The following is a 23,470-nucleotide window of genomic DNA, read 5'->3' on the forward strand; positions in this document are numbered from 1 at the left end:
AGCGGCCTGAAAACTGGAGTGGTTAAGTAACACACTCCTTGACCTGCTAAAGGTAAACTGTGCCTTTCTGCCAGCGGGGAATACTCCCCTGATCAGGCGGACACAAGAATAATGGACGCAAGCCAATCATTCGCATCTGCGTCACCTACGGACGGATCAATGTAAATAAAGTAGCGTCCGTGTCCGCGGTAGAGACATCTTCCTCGTCCGGTGAATCAGCTCGTAATCGGAGCTGCGGGACGGGGAGGACAGGGGACCCTGCGTCTCCCTGTCAGGAGAACGGGGTCTGAGCCCAGAAGGAGAGTCCCTTGTGAGCTTGGCCGAGCGAGCAGAAAACGCCCTGAGAGGGGAACTGCATGCTCAGCAGATGCCGGGACAGCCGACCCCTGGAAATAGGAATCCTATGGGGGTCAGCCACCAAAACCGGAGCAGCTGGAGGGACCATTAATGAGCCCCCATGCTGAGGGGCCACAGTGGTTAGGAGCTCGGTATAGCCATACGAGACTACCTGCAGTGGATAATAAAGAAACAGCCTGCAGCCTCGCTCTGTGAGACATGCTGCAGAGGTGGGGGCTCTGTCCAGCATGGGTAGAATACCCAAGACAGGGGTTCAGCCTGGGGGGACTCCCACCTAAGAACCATTACAGTGTGCCGGTTCAGGCAATATGAGGTTACATGCAGCACATGTAGAACCTTGTAGCTTAGCTGCTAGAGTGAGACATGCTGCTGAGGGGGAGATTCTATGATAAAGAATTAACTCCTTCAGAATGCCTGAGAGTGTATAAAAAGTGCACAACCAGGGGTTGTGACTTATCAGGCCATATTATGAGTGCCCTCCGGATTCCAAGCCTGGACCCTCAGCCAGTATTCCCTCCCTGTGCTGCAGGGCAGCCAGCGCCGACCAGTGTACTAAGACGCTGGAAAATGGCGCCAGAGTGAGGGGGGGAGGCGGGGGTTAACCCAGGAGCGGGAATCGGAGGGCGAAGGAGATGTACAGGGGAGGGAATCATCACCTCAAAACGGAGCGTCCTCCCCTGTGCAGAGCGGCCGGCGGGCGGCTCTGCAGCGTCCCCCTGCATGCCTGACATGCAGGGGAACGAAACGAAACTAGGCCGCGGCTGAAGCCGGGGCCTAAAGTTATGCATGCGGCCGAAAATCAGGCCTCATCGGCGCGGTTCTCAGTAAAAACTGTGGAACCGGCCGGAAACACAGTAAACAAAGCAGCATTATTCAGCAATCACTGTCCCCCCCCAATAAAAGTGCCCCACATGCAGAAAGACCCTCTGAATAAACGTCTCTATACTTAGCTTTGAGACGCAGGGTCCAGTCCCTGTGGGGTGGGGGTCAGTGCTCCGTCCAGCAGGGTCCTGCACAAGGGCTGCGGATGGAGGCCGGTCTCCTGCAAGGCAGTGAGAACCGTGTTGGCTCCCACTTCAAATCAGAGCCCCTAAGGGATGTTGAAGGAGCGCGGCATGAAGGGCTCCTGCCCTGAAGTCAACCTTAACAGCACTGCCGCCAGGGGAGTGTGAAGGGACATGCCGGGGGTCCAGTGGACCCGCTTTTCTTCCAAATCTTTGTAAAAAATGAAAAATCAAAAAGGGATGCATGTGTGTGTGTGGATCCTCCTGACACAAAGCAAGAAACTGGCTAGAACTGGCTAGCAGGGGGTGTATATGCTAGGAGGGAGGAGCTACACGTTTTGAGTGTAGTAACTTTGTGTGTCCTCCGGGGGCAGTAGCTATACACCCATGGTCTGGGTCTCCCATAGGAACGATAAAGAAAACTGCCAATTTCTCACAAATTCTGTATGACACCCATTGCAGTCTGTCCTGAGTAAAAAGTCAGAACTAGGCTGGTACCATAATATTTTGATTTGTACTAAATCTAATGACCCACTTAAAGAGCTTTAATAGACTATATAAGTTTATGGACATTAGTCTACTGCTCTGTTTACACAGGCCAACAAAATCTGATGGAAACAGAACCATTATTACAATCATGTTGTTCCTCATTTATGTCAGGCGATATGCTGCCCATAACAATTATTTTTATACCGTCATAATCTAACCTGTTTCCCTTAGTAGCATTTTGGGGCTTTTTTGAGGATGGTTTAAATAGAATCCCTACTCCAAAAAGAAGCCCTAGTTGCAGTTCCATAATGAACTGTCCAAGCAGCTAAAAAGAAGGGAATTTTGTTTACTTACTGTAAATTCCTTTTCTTCTAGCTCCTATTGGGAGACCCAGACAATTGGGTGTATAGCTTCTGCCTCCGGAGGCCACACAAAGTATTACACTTAAAAAGTGTAACCCCTCCCCTCTGCCTATACACCCTCCCGTGGATCACGGGCTCCTCAGTTTTGGTGCAAAAGCAGGAAGGAGAAAACTTATAAATTGGTCTAGGGTAAATTCAATCCGAAGGATGTTCGGAGAACTGAAAACCATGAACCAAAAGAACAATTCAACATGAACAACATGTGTACACAAAAGAACAACCAGCCCGAAGGGAACAGGGGCGGGTGCTGGGTCTCCCAATAGGAGCTAGAAGAAAAGGAATTTACGGTAAGTAAACAAAATTCCCTTCTTCTTTGTCGCTCCATTGGGAGACCCAGACAATTGGGACGTCCAAAAGCAGTCCCTGGGTGGGTAAAAGAATACCTCAATAAAAGAGAGCCGAAAACGGCCCCTTCCTACAGGTGGGCCACCGCCGCCTGAAGGACTCGCCTACCTAGACTGGCGTCTGCCGAAGCATAGGTATGCACTTGATAGTGTTTTGTGAAAGTGTGCAGACTAGACCAGGTAGCTGCCTGACACACCTGCTGAGCCGTAGCCCGGTGTCGCAATGCCCAGGACGCACCCACGGCTCTGGTAGAATGGGCTTTCAGCCCCGAAGGAAGCGGAAGCCCCGAAGAACGGTAGGCTTCAAGAATCGGTTCCTTGATCCACCGAGCCAAGGTTGACTTGGAAGCCTGCGAACCCTTACGCTGGCCAGCGACAAGGACAAGAGCGCATCTGAACGGCGCAGGGGCGCCGTGCGAGACACGTAGAGCCGGAGTGCTCTCACTAGATCTAATGAATGCAAATCCTTTTCACATTGGTGAACTGGATGAGGGCAAAATGAAGGTAAGGAGATATCCTGATTGAGATGAAAAGGAGATACAACCTTAGGGAGAAATTCCGGTACAGGACGCAGAACCACCTTATCCTGGTGAAAAACCAGGAAGGGGGCTTTGCATGACAGCGCTGCAAGCCCCGACACTCTTCGGAGTGAGGTAACTGCCACTAGAAATGCCACCTTCTGCGAAAGACGTGATAAAGAGACATCCCTCAGCGGCTCGAAAGGTGGCTTCTGAAGAGCCGTTAGCACCCTGTTAAGGTCCCAGGGTTCCAGCGGACGCTTGTAGGGTGGAACTATGTGGCAAACTCCCTGCAGGAACGTGCGGACCTGCGGAAGCCTTGCCAGGCGCTTTTGAAAAAATACTGAGAGCGCCGATACTTGTCCCTTGAGAGAGCCCAGTGACAAACCCTTGTCCATTCCGGATTGAAGGAATGAAAGAAAAATGGGTAAGGCAAAAGGCCAGGGAGTAAAACCATTATCAGAGCACCAGGACAAGAAGATCCGCCAAGACCTGTAATAGATCTTGGCGGACGTTGGTTTCCTGGCCTGTCTCATAGTGGCAATGACATTCTGAGATAACCCTGAAGACGCTAGGAGCCAGGACTCAATGGCCACACAGTCAGGTTGAGGGCCGCAGAATTCAGATGGAAAAACGGCCCTTGTGACAGCAGGTCTGGGCGGTCTGGAAGCGCACACGGCTGACCCACCGTGAGATGCCACAGATCCGGGTACCACGACCGCCTCGGCCAATCTGGAGCGACGAGAATGGCGCGACGACAGTCGGATCTGATCTTGCGTAACACTCTGGGCAACATCGCCAGAGGAGGAAATACATAAGGGAGTCGAAACTGCGACCAATCCTGAACTAACGCGTCCGCCGCCAGAGCTCTGTGATCTTGACACCGTGCCATGAAGGCCGGGACCTTGTTGTTGTGCCGTGACGCCATGAGATCGACGTCCGGCGTTCCCCAGCGGCGACAGATCTCTCGAAACACGTCTGGGTGAAGAGACCATTCCCCCGCGTCCATGCCCTGACGACTGAGAAAATCTGCTTCCCAGTTTTCTACGCCCGGGATGTGAACTGCGGAGATCGTGGAAGCTGTTGCTTCCACCCACAGCAGAATCCGCCGGACTTCCTGGAAGGCATGACGACTGCGCGTGCCGCCCTGGTGGTTGATGTACGCGACCGCCGTGGTGTTGTCCGACTGTATACGGATCTGCCTGCCCTCCAGCCACCGATGGAAAGCCAATAGGGCTAGATACACTGCCCTTATCTCCAGAACATTGATCTGAAGGGAAGACTCTATCGGAGTCCAGGTTCCCTGAGCCCTGTGGTGGAGAAAAACCGCTCCCCACCCTGACAGGCTCGCGTCCGTCGTGACCACAGCCCAGGTTGGGGGCAGGAAGGATTTTCCCTGCGATAGAGAAGTGGGAAGAAGCCACCACTGAAAAGAGGTTTTGGCTGCAAGGGAAAGAGAGACGTTCCTGTCGAGGGAAGTCGACCTCCTGTCCCATTTGCGGAGAATGTCCCATTGGAGTGGGCGCAGATGGAACTGCGCGAAGGGCACTGCCTCCATTGCTGCCACCATCTTCCCCAGGAAGTGCATGAGGCGCCTCAAGGGGTGTGACTGACCCCGAAGAAGAGATTGCACCCCTGCCTGCAGAGAAAGCTGTTTGTCCAGCGGTAGCTTGACTACCGCTGACTGTGTATGAAACTCCATCCCGAGGTAAGTCAGTGATTGGGTCGGTGTCAACTTGGATTTTGGGAAGTTGATGATCCACCCGAACTGCTGGAGAGTCGCCAGAGCGACGGTCAGGCTGTGTTGATACGCCACCCGGGAGGGTGCCCTGACTAGGAGATCGTCTAAGTAAGGGATCACCGAGTGGCCCTGAGAGTGTAGGACCGCCACAACAGATGCCATGACTTTGGTGAAAACCCGTGGGGCTGTCGCCAGGCCGAAAGGCAGTGCCACAAACTGAAGGTGTTCGTCCCCGATGGCGAAACGCAGGAAGCGTTGATGTTCGGGTGCGATCAGCACATGGAGATAAGCATCCTTGATGTCGATCGATGCTAGGAAGTCTCCTTGTGACATCGAAGCGATGACCGAGCGGAGAGATTCCATCCGAAACCTTCTGGTGCTCACATGCCTGTTGAGCAGTTTGAGGTCCAGAACGGGACGGAATGATCCGTCCTTCTTTGGCACCACGAACAAGTTGGAGTAGAAGCCGTGACCTTGTTCCTGAGGGGGAACGGGAATCACAACTCCTTCTGTCTTCAGAACGCCCACTGCCTGAAAAAGTGCGTCGGCCCGAGAGGGGGGCGGAGATGTTCTGAAGAAACGAGTCGGAGGACGAGAGTTGAACTCTATCCTGTATCCGTGAGACAGAATGTCTCTCACCCATCGGTCTTGAACATGTGGCCACCAGGCGTCGCAAAAGCGGGAGAGCCTGCCACCGATCGAGGATGCGGTTCGGGGAAGCCGAAAGTCATGAGGAGGCCGCCTTGGAGGCAGTGCCTCCGGCGGCTTTTTGGGGGCGTGACTTAGACCGCCACGCATAGGAGTTCCTCTGGCCTTTCTCCGGCCTGTTGGACGAAGAGGATTGGGACTTGGCTGAGGGCCGAAAGGACCGAAACCTCGGTTGTATTTTCCGTTGCTGAGGTCTCTTCGGTTTGGACTGGGGTAAGGAAGAGTCCTTTCCCTTGGATTCCTTAATAATTTCATCCAATCGTTCGCCAAACAATCGGTCGCCAGAAAACGGCAAACCGGTTAAGAACTTCTTGGAAGCAGAGTCTGCCTTCCATTCGCGCAGCCACATGGCCCTGCGGACTGCCACAGAATTAGCGGATGCCACCGCTGTACGGCTAGCAGAGTCCAGGACGGCGTTCATGGCGTAGGACGAAAAAGCCGACGCCTGAGAAGTCAAAGACGCAACTTGCGGAGCAGAGGTACGTGTGACCGCATTAATCTCAGACAGACAAGCTGAGATAGCTTGGAGTGCCCACATGGCTGCAAAAGCCGGGGCAAAAGACGCGCCTGTGGCTTCATAGATGGATTTCACCAGGAGCTCTATCTGCCTGTCAGTGGCATCCTTGAGCGATGAGCCATCTGCAACTGATACTACAGATCTAGCCGCCAATCTAGAGACTAGAGGATCCACCTTGGGACATTGAGCCCAACCCTTAACTACGTCAGAGGGGAAGGGGTAACGTGTGTCATTAAGGCGCTTAGTAAAGCGCTTGTCCGGAAATGCTCTGTGCTTCTGGACAGCATCTCTGAAGTTAGAGTGATCGAAAAACGCACTCCGTGTACGTTTGGGAAACCTAAACTGGTGTTTCTCCTGCTGAGAAGCCGACTCCTCTATAGGTGGAGGCGGGGGAGATAGATCTAGCACCTGGTTGATGGACGATATAAGATCATTTACTAAGGCGTCCCCCTCAGGTGTATCAAGATTGAGGGCAACGTCAGGGTCAGAGCCCTGAGCTGCGACGTCCGCCTCGTCCTCCAGAGAGTCCTCAAGCTGGGAACCCGAGCAGCGTGAGGAAGTCGGGGAAGATTCCCAGCGAGCCCGCTTAGCCGGTCTGGGACTGTGGTCCGTGCAGGAGTCCTCCACGTGAGACCTAGGGGCCACCCGGGAGCGCGCTGCGGCGCGGACCGAGAGGGACCTGGAGGCGATGATCCAACAGGGCCCGGGGCCTGTGTAAGGACCGGTCTGGACTGCAAGGCTTCTAGTAGCTTGGCAGACCATTTGTCCATAGACTGAGCCATGGATTGTGAAAGTGACTCAGAGAGTTTCTCAGCAAAAACTGCAAACTCTGTCCCTGCCGCCTGGACAGTGGAAGCAGGGGGGTCTGCCTGAGCCGAGGGGCCCACTAGTGACCGAGGCTCCGGCTGAGCAAGTGAAACAGGGGTCGAGCATTGCTCACAGTGAGGGTAGGTGGAACCCGCAGGTAACATAGCCCCACAAGAGGTACAGGTTGCAAAAAAAACCCTGTGCCTTAGCGCCCTTGCTCCTTGTGGACGACATGCTGTTGTCTCCTAGGAGGGTGATCACTGAGGGTATATGGGAAAGGGTAAACAACCCGGCCGAACAGAAAATATATATATCTATATATATATATATATTCCGGCACCCTAGGGGGACCAGCACCGGGTGACCGGTGTGGCTTACCGACCGCCCAAAGCGGAGTGTGTGTCCTCCAGATTCCCTGCCTTAGGTCTCCCAGAGCTGCAGAGCTCGTTCCTGAAAATCCTCCACCGGCAGAATGTGTAGTAAAAATGGCTGCCGGAGCTCTCAGGGGAGGAGGGAGCCGTGGGCGGCGCTATTAAAGTGCGGGAATCTGGGGCCCCACAGTGATCAGTGAGGGGGGAGGAAACATACAGGATGCTCCAGCCCTCACCACCGACGTCAGGTCGGCCGTCCCGCCCTTACCCCTGACTGGCAGGCCCGGGGGCGGGAGTTATGCTACTAGGCCGCAATGAAGCCGGGGACTAAATTTAAGACCGCGGCCGACAAACAGGCTCGGTCGGCGCGGAAGTCCCGGTCTTCACAAACCAGCAGCTGCTGCAGCGTCCGGGAAACAAGCGCTCCATGCACAGTCCCCATGGGGACACAGAGTACCTTATAGATGCAGGGCCCGGTCCCTGAGGATACATAGACTCCTGTCCGGCAGATTCCCACAGGGGCTGCGGAGGGAGCCCGGTCCCAGTAAATGGATGACCGGTCAGGATCCCACTTCTCCCAGAGCCGCTAAGGGATGGTGAAGGAAAACGGCATGTGGCTCCAGCCTCTGTACCCGCAATGGGTACCTCAACCTTAACAGCACCGCCGACGTAGTGGGGTGAGAAGGGAGCATGCCGGGGGCCCCGTGGGGGCCCTCTTTTCTTCCAACCGATAAAATCAGCAGCTGCTGCTGACTAAAATGGGAATGCATGAGTGGATGTGTGCCTCCTTCCACACAAAGCATAAAACTGAGGAGCCCGTGATCCACGGGAGGGTGTATAGGCAGAGGGGAGGGGTTACACTTTTTAAGTGTAATACTTTGTGTGGCCTCCGGAGGCAGAAGCTATACACCCAATTGTCTGGGTCTCCCAATGGAGCGACAAAGAAAAGATAAAGAATACAGTAGGACTTTTCATCAATGAAAGCAGACACCCCTAAAAGAAAGCACACACCATTAAAACAAAGCAGACCACCCACCACCCCTAAAAATAAATCACACTCACCAAACCCCAAACAATTACATTTAGCAAGCACCGATGGTGGATGGGCGCTCACACAGAGATGTGTTTCATTGTCAGGTCCCTTGTCGTTCCAGCTACATTGCACTGCAGCTCTCACAAACAGATCGGTACCAGTATCACTTTGCATGAGTGATGCGATTTTGCTGTAGAATACAAGGGGACTTGACACAGACGCAGATTTGTATGTGAGAGCCCATTCACTTGCCAACTCCAATTGTTTGGGGTCTAGTAAATGCGATTCTTTTAGGGGGTGTCTGCTTTCTTTTGGGGGTAAACTTAGCAGTACATACAGAATAATAACTGTAAGCAGGTAATTTAAACCTTTGTAAATATGATATATATCCACCACCGTAGGACTGGTTCTGCACCACAAGAATAGCAGATCGGATAAGAAAATGTGCATCTGAAACAGTAATAGGATTAACACAAAATGTTGATGTTTCAGAATGTGATGACTTCTGAATAAATGTTAATTTTGTTGTTCAAGAATAAATGTGGATTATTGTTTATGGGAAAATATAAGACACCCCTTGATTATAAGACCTAGCGCAACTTTCAGAGAAAAAAAATAATATAAGACCTTGTCTTATTTTTGAGGAAACATGGTATCTAATCACCCGACAATCAAGCGTTTGTTGGGTGATCGCTGACGGCAGGTTTACATGGGCTGATAAATGTGAAGGATCATTCTTATAAAAGCTGGTTAGAGGATTATGGACTGGACTAATATCTGAAACATTGCTGGTTGTGTTTATGAATAAAACAAGTAAGTTTGGGACATACAGATATTTAAACCCAAGCCTGTATTCATGAGATCTACTGATGGTCAGATAAAACAATCAGCATTTCAAGGTGCTCATGGATTTAATAAAACTTGGTCTAACACACTGATTTTAGTCTGATGTCAGCGGTCGGGAAAAAAGTAATTTGGCATGTTGGATTTCTACATGCATGATCGTTGGTTCTCAATGGAGATAAGACATGTTACTGTAGATATTTACATTCCCATTTGCACATTTCATTTGTCACTTCAGACTAGAGGGACAGACAAATGGGATTCTTGTGATAAACAGAGCCAATGTATAAGTGATGTGAACTAAACCTGAGCGAACCTATTGGATATTATGGGGTCCATCTGAGTCCTGTTTTGTGTCAGTTTCTAAAAAGTTCTGCTTGTTCCTATTTTTCTCCATTTTGAAAACTAACAAATAGGAACCCAGACGAACCCTATAGTAATCAACAGTTTATGCATTGGATCCTTTTTTACACAAAATTGCATTTATCTGTCCCACTAAATGGAAATGTGAATGTAGTCTAATGGCCACTTTACACGCTGCGATCTTGCTAGCGCGATCGCTAGCGTGCGTAACTGCCCCCATCGTTTGTGCGTCACGGGCATATCGCTGCCGTGGCGCACAACATCACGCGGACCCGTCACACGTACTTACCTGCATAACGACGTCGCTGTGACCGGCAAACTGCCTACTTTCTAAGGGGGGCGGTTTGTTCACAGCGACGTCACTAAGCGGCCGCCCAATTAAAGCAGAGGGGTGGAGATGAGCAGGACGAACATCCCGCCCACCTCCTTCCTTCCTCATTGCGGGCGGGACTTAGGTAAGGAGAGGTTCCTCGTTCCTGCGGTGTCACACATAGCGATGTGTGCTGCCGCAGGAACGACGAACAACATCGTTACTGCAGCAGCAACGATAATTGAGATTGGGGGGGGATTTCACCGATTAGCAATTTTGAACGTTTTTACAACGTTTCAAAATCGCTAATAGGAGTCACACACAACGACATCGCTAAAGCGGCCGGATGTGCGTCACAAATTCCGTGACCCCAACGAGATCACTTTAGTGATGTCGTAGCGTGTAAAGCCACCTTAACAGTTATTTAGTGTCCGTATCACCTTAAAGCGATGATTCATGGACACTTATGGTCTCCAACAAATTATTTAATGACCAATTTACCCACACTGAAAGTAAATATAAAGCCAAACCACACTGAATGCCGACAATGTCTAGCTACTGTAATGCTAGATATTATGGCTCTTCTCTTCCAATTATGTTTCTTCATTCACAAGAAGCTCTGTAATAATTTATCATTATACAAATGGACGTACCTTGGCCGCATCTTTCATTTGTTTCACCTCACCCTCCAAATTACCAATAGTTTTATGGAAAGTTTCTATCTGTATGCTTTTATTTTTATTGTCACCCTGGAAAAAAAAATAATAGAGATGTTTTCATTATTTCTAGTCAATCAGTAGTATAAGTGTGCGACGTAGCGTCGTCTGTGTACACACTGCACCCACTGTCCGCCTGCGTGTAGTGCGATCAGAGATGAGAGTACAAGACGTATTGCTCACCATAGAAATACACTGCAAATATGAACGGGCTTCATGGGCTCTTCTGTACTGTTAAATCAACCATATACAGATCCAGACCTTCAGGACAGAGGCCAAAAAGCTGCAATGTGATTGACTACACCGGGCCAAGTGTGCAGACAGTGTGCGATTCTCATAGTCTGACTGTTGATTACACTTCTCGTCTCTAAGAAGGGCTTAGAATTGAGTTTGTCCCACCGCTGGATGTTCAATGCACTTGCAGCACAGAAAATAAAGCAGTAGGTAGTGGCCATTGATACCACTGCACAGATGTGCCAAGTCCTCTAGAGAAAGAAATTCACGGGCAGCATGAATCAGGCACTAGTATTATTATTACAGCCAGGTATGTTTTACTCTGAAACAGTGCGGCGTTTCAGAGGGAACATACTTTTAAATGTTTGTTAATAACGATGCATACTGATGACTAGTCCAATCCCCGGTGGTTTGAACCTGCTCTGCACCCCTGATCTGACTGATCTTTCCCTATTTGAGTATATAAGAGGAGACATGCCGCAACGTATCAGAGTAAAACATTCACAATATGTCGGTCTATGAGTCATGCTGCCATGGTTCTAGCATGAATTCATGAATCTGTTGTCGGGCTCACTTTAAAGGGGTTGCACACTACTAGGACAACCCGTTCTGAAACCACATGTTTCCCACAGGTAAAATAATAAAGCCTAAAGCCTATACAAACCTCCCGTACTGGTGCCCTCCCAGCATGGTTGTGACCTCACGTGAGCCCAGCGTCCACACGAGCAATCAAAAGGAAGTGAGCATGTGGCACCCCTGAAGCCATCAGGAGCTACAAGGTACTGCATCCTGTCAAAGATGCAGGGCCTACCCTCAGTAACCCAGAAGACCAGTGCTGGTAACACCAAAACACATGTATAATCCCTGTTTTTCCCTTCTCAAGGACTGGTGACAGACTAGGGTTGGACCCAATGGATGGCCACCTAGGGGCGGAGCCGATCCAATCCACTAGACGACAACCAGGGAGGAAGGGTCAGACAGTCAGTAAGTGGAAGGGAAAGGAGACGGACGTAACCGTACTGAAGGGAGTGTGTAACAGTGACCAGTCAGGCACAGGCGTGTGGTTGCCGAAGGAGTACGGTGGAGTACTCTCGGAACCATAGCACCAACAGGGTACAGAGCCCTAGGTCAGGCAAACGCTCCAGGCAGACCTGGGGCGAGTCAAGCACAGCCGAAGTACTCACTTCCTGTTGATTAACTTGTTTGGTCTGAAGGCGGGGAGATAGAAGCCGGCGCTTATGGTACGCAGTAATTGCGTGACGTCACAACCCTACATGAGCCTGGACACCGCTGGAAAATAGCCGGTACGGGAGGTGAATATAGACTTTATTATTTTACGTGGGGGAAACGTTGAATCAAAAGGGCTGTCTCCGCAAATTCAACCCAAATGAGTTAACAGGAAATGAGCACTTTGGCTGCCACTCACTTCCTGTTGATTGCTCGTTTGGTCCAAAGGCTGGGAGAAGGAAGCCGGCACTGATTGGATGTGGGTCTCGCATGATGTCACAACCACGCTGGAAGGGCACAGGTACAGGTGAGTATAGGCTTTATTATTTTTTTTCTATTTAACATTTTTATTGATTTTAACAAAGCCATATCATAGAAACAATAAGTTGGAAAATTGATACATCACAGGATCATGGTAGGTTTTATTATTTAACCTGGGGGAAACTTGTGGAATCAGAAAGGGTTGTCCTAGTAGTGGACAACTCCTTTAAGTTTCTAAGAGAAGACCTTCTTCTAGTAACTAATATGCAGGATTTGAAAATGAGTTTCCTAAGCCAGACATCCCAATGACAGAATCATTACCATAGACAATTCCAGTTTTTACCATCCATGGCGCTGTGTTTCACATCGTACACAGATCCTACTAAGTTGTATTATCAGAGCAGCTTCAAGAGGTTGAATGAAAAATACTTAATGTTTCTGACAGAAATGTACTGTTTTATTGGGTCTGCTACATATCACATTATTTACCTCCAAAACATCCACCTCCTTGATCAATGTAGCCATTGTTTCTTCTGCAGATCGAAGCTCTTCATTCTTCTGCTTCAACATACGCTCTACACTCAAAACCTTATTGAACTGGTAAAAGATTAAAGATACCTTAAAAATATCTCCGATATGTCCTGCATTACAATCAGCATTAAGGCAATTATTTCTAAATATACTTATTAAAAGAGAGCTATACGGGCACGTTCCCACGATCAGTGTTACTTGTGTTTTTGACGCTGCGTATTTTTGCCAAATCCAAAACACAATACAAGCACAGTGGATGGGATTTATAGTAATCTCATGCACACTGTGCTTCTTTTTTACACTGCATAAACTGACCTGCGGTGAGTTTTTCTAAGCCGCAGCATGGCAATTTATCCTGTGGGAACGCTCAGTTTTCTGTGCGGATTTTCCCCATAGACTTGCATTAGATGAGGAACATTCGCAGGTAAAATACACACATGAGTTTTTGGTGCATTAACAAGGCGGAAATACACCAAAAAGGCATGTAATCCACACCTAATAATATCAGTATCAGGAAGTTTAACAAACAAAACAGACATAAAAAATGCAATAAAAATGCAGGTAAGAAAATAAAAGTAATTAAGGTGCGGAGCTGGTGCAGAAATTCTGCAGCATCAAAATCTCAACTGATCATGATAGTGGGAACGTAGCCTAACTGGTTGTGATTGGCATCACCAATGGTTTTATTGAGAAATACGGTTATATATGTATATACTGTAACTATCGTACTAATGTCACTGCCAGATTCTTTTTATAGGGAAACTGTCACCCGGTTGTTGCTACCCCCATTTAAAAATAGCATGATGTAGGGATAGAGATCCTGATTTCAACTCTGTTGTAGAGCCGGTACCCCTACAGAGACGCCAACTTACTCACCTCCGGGTTGCGTTCTCCCAAGCTGCCCTGCGGCCGTCCACATGTGCTCCTGCTTCCTTCCTTCTCCTGCAGCCTATGCACACAGCTCAGGTCTGCCGGGAGTGTGCTTAGGGCAAGCGCGCGCACATCATCCCTCCTGTTAAAGGGCTGCTATTTCCACTAAATGCCTCTCAACCTATGGCTGAGAGGCAATATGTATTTAAGGCATCCTCCCATTAGGGGAGTTGCCTGCGCAACGTCCTTAGTTAGTTTGTTTACCAGTCTGCTAGCTAATTGACAGGTCCCATTATCCTTGTGTCAGTCACCTGTACCTGCCTTCCCATACCTATCTCTCCCTGCTGTGCTCACCAACCCTGCTGTACTCGCCTGCCTGTCTGCCCCAGCCATCCCGCGTGTAGTTGCCTGCACCTGTGCCTACACCTGACTCAGTCTCCTGTCCTGGGGTCAGCTGACACAGTCTTGGTCACTGCCCTGGTAGTGATACTTGGCATCTGCCTCGCGATAGGCACTTAATTAAGCCCCTTCCACTAAAGGGTAAGCACAGGTCCCTCCTGTGGTGCAGTTGGTCCGCTACTCCCGGTCACCGGCTGTGAGCATTACAGTTATATGACTTACTGGGCTACTTTCTGCATCTTTTTTTTTTTTTTTTTTATAAAATCACGGTTTTACCTGCAGCAGACCTACTAATTCTCTGAATGTTGAGCTCTGTATACTCCATATCACTCCGCCCACACCCCTGATTGGCAGCTTTCTATGTACACTGTACATAGGCAGACAGCTGCCAATCAGTGTTGGGGGCAGGGTTATATAGAGCTCATGAATATGCTGGAGTACCAGGCAGCAGGATTACTAGTCCTCTAGTGATAATCTCATGCTGATAAAACAGTGATTCTATCAAAACTATAGCAAGCAACCCAGTAGGTGACACATTACTGGAATCAAGGCCTCTGTACCTACATCATAATAATCTCAGATTACCTGGTGACAAATTCACATTTCTTATTCTTTATGTTGCTTTTACTGTATTTCATTTTATGTATGTTTTTATATCTGCTATGAGATGCGACTGATCTTGCACTACAACCCCAGTCCCCTGAATGAAAGTAATCTGCAACATCACTGACAAAACTGAAGGTAAATCTTGGCCAAATGCTTCAAATTACATGTCTCATCATATCCATTTTATAAACTGATAAAAAAATGGAAGGCTAGTTTTTATATATTTTTATGTTTTTCACGTCACCATTATAACAACTGGTTGAGAAGTGCCCTTAATTACAATGGGCAGTCCAGATCCCAAGATCCTATCCTAATATGTAGTAGGTGTAACAATAACCTTAGATATCTAAGGTCCTGCAATGCCCTGAACATGAAGTAAGTGACATAGTAAATCAGGAGAACTATACTACATTTCTAACATTGTTATTATTACACCTACTACATATTAGGATAAGATCTTGCAGATGGGAATACCCCTTTAATTCCTTCGCCATTGTATATTTATAGAGGACACCCACATCTATCAGACATTTTGCCACATTGAGTGGATATGCCATAAATGACTACAGGATAAATATGTGTATTAATGCACGTCTATATGTGTACCTGGGCAGGTTATTATAATGTGTCCGTGTACACGGTACTCCAGCAAGTCCCCAAATAACTGGCTTTACTATTTCATGGGTTCTGAGTGTACCAGACGTAATTTCTTTATTATGGCTTATATTTGCTTCTATCTCATAGATCATCATGGAGTAAAGTGGTAACAGACACATATAACTGATCTGCCATAGCGACGTCTCGTCCTCACAGGGTGACTATGTGCGTATACCATGTGCAGAGCGTTACCTCTTTATGCAGCGATTGCTTCAGATTCTCGTTCGCACTCTTCTCTTTTTCCAGCATACTCGTCTGCAACTTAAGAATCAGTGTTAGCGCTGCCGGATCTTTTCTTACTAAGACTCTAAAGGGTGCTTTACATGCTGCGACATCGCTACCGATATATCATCGGGGTCACGTCGTTACTGACGCACATCCGACGCCGGTAGCGACATCACAGCATGTGACACCAAGGAGCGACGATCAACGATCGCAAAATCGTTCAAAAACGGTGATCGTTGACATGTCGCTCCTTTCCTTAATATCACAGGTACGATGTTGTTTGTCATTCCTGCGGCATCACACATCGCTATGTGTGACACCGCAGGAACGACGAACATCTCCTTACCTGCACCCACCGGCAATGAGGAAGGAAGGAGGTGGGCGGGCTGTTACGTCCCGCTCATCTCTGCCCCTTCGCTTCTATTGGCCGGCCGCTTAGTGACGTCGCGGTGACGTCGCTGTGATGCTGAACGCACCTCCCCTTTGAAGGAGGGATTGTTCGGCGGTCACAGAGACGTCGCTGCACAGGTATGTGCGTGTGACGCTACCGTAGCGATAATGTTCGCTACGGCAGCGATCTCCAAATGTCGCACGTACGACGAGGGTGGGTGCTATCGCGCACAACATCGCTAGCAATCGCTAGCGATGTCGCAGAGTGTAAAGCACCCTTAAGATGGCAATCTGCTTTATAAGATAGTCATGCAAGAAGTCTGTGTGATCGGGACTTAGAAAATATCTAGGCAACATTTTGGAAAATCATAAAGGCTTATTCATTTGTTAAGTACTTGCAGTGTTTTTTCAATATTTTTTTTTCGTGCATGAATAACGTTGCCGTTTAGGGTATGTTCACACGTGGCATGTTACAGTGCCAGCAAAATCAATTACGTTTCTGAAATCTCATGCACACATTGCGTATTTTTTTCTGCTCGTATTTTTAGCCTTGCTGCGTTTTCGCAAAAATGCAGCAGGGCTCAAAGTACGCACGGAAAAAACTTTCAACGTTTTTGCAGTGCTTGTCACTTATTAAAATAGATGGATGAAAAATGCAAAGAAAAAACGCATCCCAAAAAAAGAGAATTTTGTTTACTTACCGTAAATTCTTTTTCTTATAGTTCCGACATGGGAGACCCAGACCATGGGTGTATAGCTTCTGCCTCCGGAGGACACACAAAGTACTACACTAAAAAGTGTAGCTCCTCCCTCCGAGCATATACACCCCCTGGATGACCAAATCTAGCCAGTTTAGTGCAAAAGCTGAAGGAGGACATCCACCCACAAGTAGCGATAGAGTAAAACCCTGAATAACCGGAACCTCTGTCTACAACAACAGCCGGTGAAAACACACGGAACAAGAACTGCCAACAGGCAACAGGGAGGGTGCTGGGTCTCCCATGTCGGAACTATAAGAAAAAGAATTTACGGTAAGTAAACAAAATTTTCTTTTTCTTCATCGTTCCTTATGGGAGACCCAGACCATGGGACGTCTCAAAGCAGTCCATGGGTGGGAAATAAACAGAAAACTGAGAAGTAGGCAAAACCTAACTTCACAAATGGGCGACAGCCGCCTGAAGGATGCGTCTGCCCAAGCTCGCATCTGCCGAAGCATGAGCATGCACTTGGTAGTGCTTCGAAAAGGTGTGCAGACTAGACCAAGTGGCAGCCTGACAGACCTGCTGAGCCGTAGCCTGGTGCCTGAAAGCCCAAGAGGCACCGACAGCTCTGGTCGAGTGCGCCTTAATCCCCGGCGGGGGAGGCACCTGAGAACATTGGTAGGCATCGGATATGGCCGACCTAATCCAACGAGCTAGGGTCGGTTTAGAAGCCGAGAGACCCTTGCACTGACCTGTGGTCAGCACAAAAAGAGAGGTGCACCGCCTAAGAGCAGCGGTGCGTGACACATAGATCCGGAGCGCCTGCACCAAATCTAAAGTATGGAACGCCTTCTCAAAGCGATGCACAGGGGCCGGACAAAGGGAAGGCAACGAAATGTCCTGGTTAAGGTGGAAAGGAGACACCACCTTAGGGAGAAAGTCCGGAGTCGGACGTAGAACCACCTTGTCTTGGTGAAAAACCAAAAAGGGTGACTCCGAAGAGAGCGCAGCCAAATCAGAGACTCTCCTGAGAGAAGTTATGGCCACCAGAAAGACCACTTTCTGTGAAAGTCGAAACAAAGAAACCTCCCTAAGAGGCTCAAAGGGGGGTTTCTGTAAGGCCGTGAGGACCAGATTAAGGTCCCAGGGATCCAGAGGCCGCCAGTAAGGCGGAATGATGTGAGATGCGCCCTGCATGAAGGTGCGCACCTGGGCCAGTCGGGCGATACGCCGCTGGAACAACACTGACAGAGCCGAAACCTGTCCCTTGAGGGAATTGAGGGATAGTCCTAGCTGCAGACCGGACTGTAGAAAGGACAGGATGGTCGGCAAGGAAAACGGCCAAGGAGCATGGCCGGAAGAGCGACACCAGAACAGGAAAATTCTCCAAGTCCTGTGGTAAATCCTGGCCGAGGAAGACTTCCGAGCCTGAGTCATAGTGGAGATGATCTCGGAAGGAATGCCTGAAGCCGTCAGGATCCAGGACTCAAGAGCCACGCCGTCAATCTGAGAGCCGCAGAATTCTGGCGGAAAAACGGACCTTGTGAGAGAAGGTCTGGGCGGTCCGGGAGATGCCACGGCACCTCTACGGACAGACGGAGCAGGTCTGGGTACCAAGCTCGCCTGGGCCAGTCTGGAGCAATGATTATGACCCGACGGCCCTCCATTCTGATCTTGCGCAGGACTCTGGGCAAGAGAGCTAGAGGGGGAAACACGTAGGCCAGACGGAACTGGGACCAATCCTGAACCAGCGCGTCCGCCGCCAAGGCCTGAGGATCGTGGGAGCGAGCCACGTAAACCGGGACCTTGTTGTTGTGCCGGGATGCCATTAGATCCACTTCCGGAGTGCCCCACTTGCGGGAGATTGACCGGAACACTGCCGGATGCAGGGCCCACTCGCCGCTGTCCACGGTTTGACGGCTGAGATAATCTGCCTCCCAGTTTTCTACGCCTGGGATGTGGACTGCGGATATGGTGGACTTGGAGTCCTCCGTCCACTGAAGGATACGTTGAACTTCCAACATTGCTAGGCGGCTGCGAGTCCCGCCCTGGTGATTGATGTAGGCAACTGCTGTCGCATTGTCTGACTGGACTCGAATGTGCTTGCCCGCCAACAGGTGGTGAAAGGCTACGAGAGCTAGGAGCACAGCACTGATTTCCAGCACATTGATCGAGAGGGCTGATTCGGACGAAGTCCAAGTGCCCTGTGCTCGGTGGTGGAGAAACACTGCTCCCCAGCCGGATAGACTGGCATCCGTGGTGAGAATCACCCAGGACGGGGCCAGAAAGGAGCGTCCCTGGGACAGAGAGAGGGGCCGAAGCCACCACTGAAGAGAGCTCCTGGTCTGTGGCGACAGAGCCACTAGCCTGTGCAAGGAAGAGGTCCGCTTGTCCCAACAGCGGAGAATGTCCAGCTGCAGAGGACGCAGATGGAACTGGGCAAAGGGAACCGCTTCAATTGACGCCACCATCTGACCCAGCACCTGCATGAGGTGCCTGATGGAATGACGGCGGGGCTTCAACAGAGAGCGCACCGCCAGATGAAGGGACTGCTGTTTGACTAAGGGCAGCTTCACAAGTGCCGGCAGAGTCTCGAATTGCATCCCTAGGTACGTAAGTTTCTGGGTCGGGGTCAGAGTGGACTTGGGCAGATTGACAAGCCACCCGAATTGAACAAGCGTGGCGAGAGTGAGCGAGACACTCCGCTGACAGTATGCACTGGATGTAGCCTTGACTAGAAGGTCGTCCAGGTAAGGAATCACTGCCAACCCCTGGAGGTGCAGAACCGCAACCACTGCTGCCATGACCTTGGTGAATACACGAGGGGCCGTGGCTAACCCGAAGGGGAGAGCCACGAATTGGAAATGTTCCTCTCCGATTGCAAAACGTAGCCAACGCTGGTGTGAAACTGCAATTGGCACATGCAGATAGGCATCTCTGATGTCGATGGATGCTAGAAAATCTCCTTGGGTCATTGAGGCAATGACCGATCGCAGAGATTCCATGCGAAAGTGCCGCACCTGAACATGCTTGTTGAGAAGCTTGAGATCCAGGATGGGCCGGAAGGAACCGTCCTTCTTGGGGACTAGGAAGAGGTTTGAGTAGAAACCTCTGAACCGTTCCCGGGCGGGAACCGGTACAATTACTCCGTTGGCCTGCAAGGATGCCACGGCCTTGGGAGAAGGCGGCGGCTTTGGAGCAGGGGGGAGTGGACAGAAAAAATCTGTTTGGCGGGCTGGAAGAAAATTCTATCCTGTAGCCGTGGGAGATGATATCCCGCACCCACTGATCGGAGACGTGTTGAAACCACACGTCGCCAAAGTGGGAGAACCTGCCACCGACCAAGGACGTTGCTGGCGCAGCCAGATAGTCAAGAGGAGGCTGCCTTAGTGGCAGCGGCTCCTCCGTTCTTCTGAGGACGCGGCTTCGTGCGCCAGCTGGGTTTTCGATCCTTGGCTGAGTTAGTGGACGAGGCTGAGGGCTTAGAGGATGACCAGTTAGAGGAACGAAAGGAACGAAACCTCGACTGGTTCCTGCCCTGGACAGGTTTCCTGGTTTTAGTTTGTGGCAAGGAAGTACTCTTCCCTTAGTCTTATACTAGGCATTGCCCCCACTAGCCAGATTCCTACTCCACACTGATGAGGGGCAAATACCCCGAAACGGCTGTCTGTGGATGGATACCATGTTTGGTATAGGTGGTCTCCTTGACTGGAGACTGCCCTTCCCGTGGTTGTTCCTTCCCGGTGAAAGACCTGGCTAGTTTCCTGCCAGCGTTGAGAAACACGTGATGGTGTCTCCGCGGCTTTCTTATTTGCATACTTCCCAGGGGGCAATGCTCTAGAATCACTGCGTTGAGAAACACGTGATGGTGTCTCCGCAGTGGATATGTTGATCTCCCTAAGGTCAACAATGCTTGCTTAAGTAGTCTTATACTAGGCATTGCCCCCACTAGCCAGATTCCTACTCCACACTGATGAGGGGCAAATACCCCGAAACGGCTGTCTGTGGATGGATACCATGTTTGGTATAGGTGGTCTCCTTGACTGGAGACTGCCCTTCCCGTGGTTGTTCCTTCCCGGTGAAAGACCTGGCTAGTTTCCTGCCAGCGTTGAGAAACACGTGATGGTGTCTCCGCGGCTTTCTTATTTGCATACTTCCCAGGGGGCAATGCTCTAGAATCACTGCGTTGAGAAACACGTGATGGTGTCTCCGCAGTGGATATGTTGATCTCCCTAAGGTCAACAATGCTTGCTTAAGTAGTCTTATACTAGGCATTGCCCCCACTAGCCAGATTCCTACTCCACACTGATGAGGGGCAAATACCCCGAAACGGCTGTCTGTGGATGGATACCATGTTTGGTATAGGTGGTCTCCTTGACTGGAGACTGCCCTTCCCGTGGTTGTTCCTTCCCGGTGAAAGACCTGGCTAGTTTCCTGCCAGCGTTGAGAAACACGTGATGGTGTCTCCGCGGCTTTCTTATTTGCATACTTCCCAGGGGGCAATGCTCTAGAATCACTGCGTTGAGAAACACGTGATGGTGTCTCCGCAGTGGATATGTTGATCTCCCTAAGGTCAACAATGCTTGCTTAAGTAGTCTTATACTAGGCATTGCCCCCACTAGCCAGATTCCTACTCCACACTGATGAGGGGCAAATACCCCGAAACGGCTGTCTGTGGATGGATACCATGTTTGGTATAGGTGGTCTCCTTGACTGGAGACTGCCCTTCCCGTGGTTGTTCCTTCCCGGTGAAAGACCTGGCTAGTTTCCTGCCAGCGTTGAGAAACACGTGATGGTGTCTCCGCGGCTTTCTTATTTGGGTTTTCGATCCTTGGCTGAGTTAGTGGACAAGGCTGAGGGCTTAGAGGATGACCAGTTAGAGGAACGAAAGGAACGAAACCTCGACTGGTTCCTGCCCTGGACAGGTCTCCTGGTTTTAGTTTGTGGCAAGGAAGTACTCTTCCCGCCAGTAGCCTCCTTAATTATTTCATCCAGTTTTTCACCGAACAGCCGGGACCCAGCAAAGGGGAGCCCAGCAAGGTACTTCTTGGAAGAAGCGTCTGCTTTCCACTCTCGAAGCCACAAGATCCTGCGGATCGCGAGGGACTTAGCGGAAGCCACCGCCGTGCGGTGAGAAGCCTCCAGAATGGCAGACATGGCATAGGATGAAAAGGCTGAAGCCTGGGAAGTTAAGGCAACCATTTCGGGCATAGAGTCCCTGGTGAGGGAATGCATCTCCGCCAGAGAAGCAGAGACGGCCTTAAGAGCCCACACTGCTGCAAAAGACGGGGAGAACGAGGCCCCTGCCGCTTCATATACAGATTTGGCCAGAAGGTCAACCTGGCGGTCAGTGGGATCCTTAAGTGAGGTGCCATCGGCCACAGATACAACTGTCCGGGCTGAGATTCTAGACACCGGAGGATCTACCTTTGGTGAATGAGCCCACTCCTTGACCACCTCTGGTGGAAAGGGAAAACGGTCATCAGAACTACGCTTTGGGAAGCGTTTGTCAGGACAGGCCCTGGGCTTGGTCACAGTGGCCTGAAAACTGGAGTGGTTAAAAAACATACTCCTTGCTCTCTTAGGTGAGGTAAACTGGTGTTTTTCTACCAGAGAGGCTTGTTCCTCTGACACTGGTGGATTGAGGTCCAGTACGGAATTAATGGACGCAATCAAGTCACTAACATCGGCATCACCTTCAGTTAGATTAATGGGGTATATAGAGGTAGCGTCCGAGCCCACAGTAAAGGCATCCTCCTCGCCCTGCGATTCAGCTCGTGAATCAGAGCCGTGGGACGAGGAAGGAGAAGAGTCCCTGCGTCTCCGTTTAGGAGGACGGGGTCTGGGAACAGATGAAAAATCCTCTGTGAGCTCTGCAGAGAGAGTCGGAGCAGCAGAAGCGCCCTGAGAAGGGGGCTGATGCATGCTCAGCAGAGTCCGGGACAGCTGTCCCATGGAGTCGGCAAAGGACTGGGATATAACTTTAGAAAACGAAGTTACCCAAGCCGGGGGATCAGCCACCGGGGCTGGAGCAGCCGGAGGGACCCCTGGGGAGACTCCAGGCTGAGGCACCACCATGTTAGAGCAGGCATCACAATGTGGATATGTGCTCGGTTCAGGCAGTACGAGCTTACATGCAGTGCATATAGAGTAAAGCCTTGCAGCCTTGCTCCTAGTGAGAGACATGCTGCTGAGGTGGAGGCTCTGCAGTAAAGAACACACTCCTTCAGAATGACCCCCAGAGAGTGTACAAGAAAGTCCACAACGAGAGGTTGTGGCTTACCAGACCGTTTTGTGTGCCCTCCGGATTCCACAGCTCGGACCCCCAGCCAGATGCAGAGCTGCAGCAGCCAGCGCCGATCAGTGTGTGAACGCTGATAAAATGGCGCCGGAATGAGGAGGGGGGGCGGGGTTTAGTCCAAGAGCGGGAACCGGAGGGCCAAGGAGAAATACAGGGGAGGGAAACATCTCCTCAGAGAGGAGTGTCCTCCCCTGAGCTGAACGGCCGGTGGGCGGCGCCGCACTGTCCCTCTGCATGACTGACATGCAGGGGCAGTGAAACCGAAAGTAGGCCGCAGCCGAAGACGGGGCCTAAATTTTTCCATGCGGCCGACAAGCAGGCACCCTCGGCGCGGTTCTCAGGTGAAAACCAGAGAACCGGCCGGAAATCACAGCAAAGTTAAATAACACACTCTCCCCACAATAAATGTACAAGGGACCCCTCAATAACGTCTCAATACTTAGCTTATGAGACGCAGGGCCAGGTCCCTGAGGGGTGAGCGCTCCGTCCGGCAGGGTCCTGAAAGGGCTGTGGATGGAGACCGGT

General features: G+C 50.4%; 1 protein-coding gene across 1 annotated transcript in view; it reads right to left on the minus strand.

Moving 5' to 3' along the window:
- CALCOCO2 (calcium binding and coiled-coil domain 2) overlaps positions 1-23,470 on the minus strand; it is a 138,923-nt gene that overhangs the window by 37,412 nt on the left and 78,041 nt on the right. The window contains exons 11-13 of the mRNA XM_075350039.1: positions 15,521-15,589; positions 12,755-12,862; positions 10,481-10,576 (exon numbers count right to left, since the gene is read on the minus strand). Coding sequence (XP_075206154.1) covers positions 10,481-10,576; positions 12,755-12,862; positions 15,521-15,589 — 273 coding nt within the window. The remainder of the gene's footprint in view (positions 1-10,480; positions 10,577-12,754; positions 12,863-15,520; positions 15,590-23,470) is intronic.

Source organism: Anomaloglossus baeobatrachus, chromosome 5, assembly GCF_048569485.1.
Source record: "Anomaloglossus baeobatrachus isolate aAnoBae1 chromosome 5, aAnoBae1.hap1, whole genome shotgun sequence".
Taxonomy (NCBI): domain Eukaryota; kingdom Metazoa; phylum Chordata; class Amphibia; order Anura; family Aromobatidae; genus Anomaloglossus; species Anomaloglossus baeobatrachus.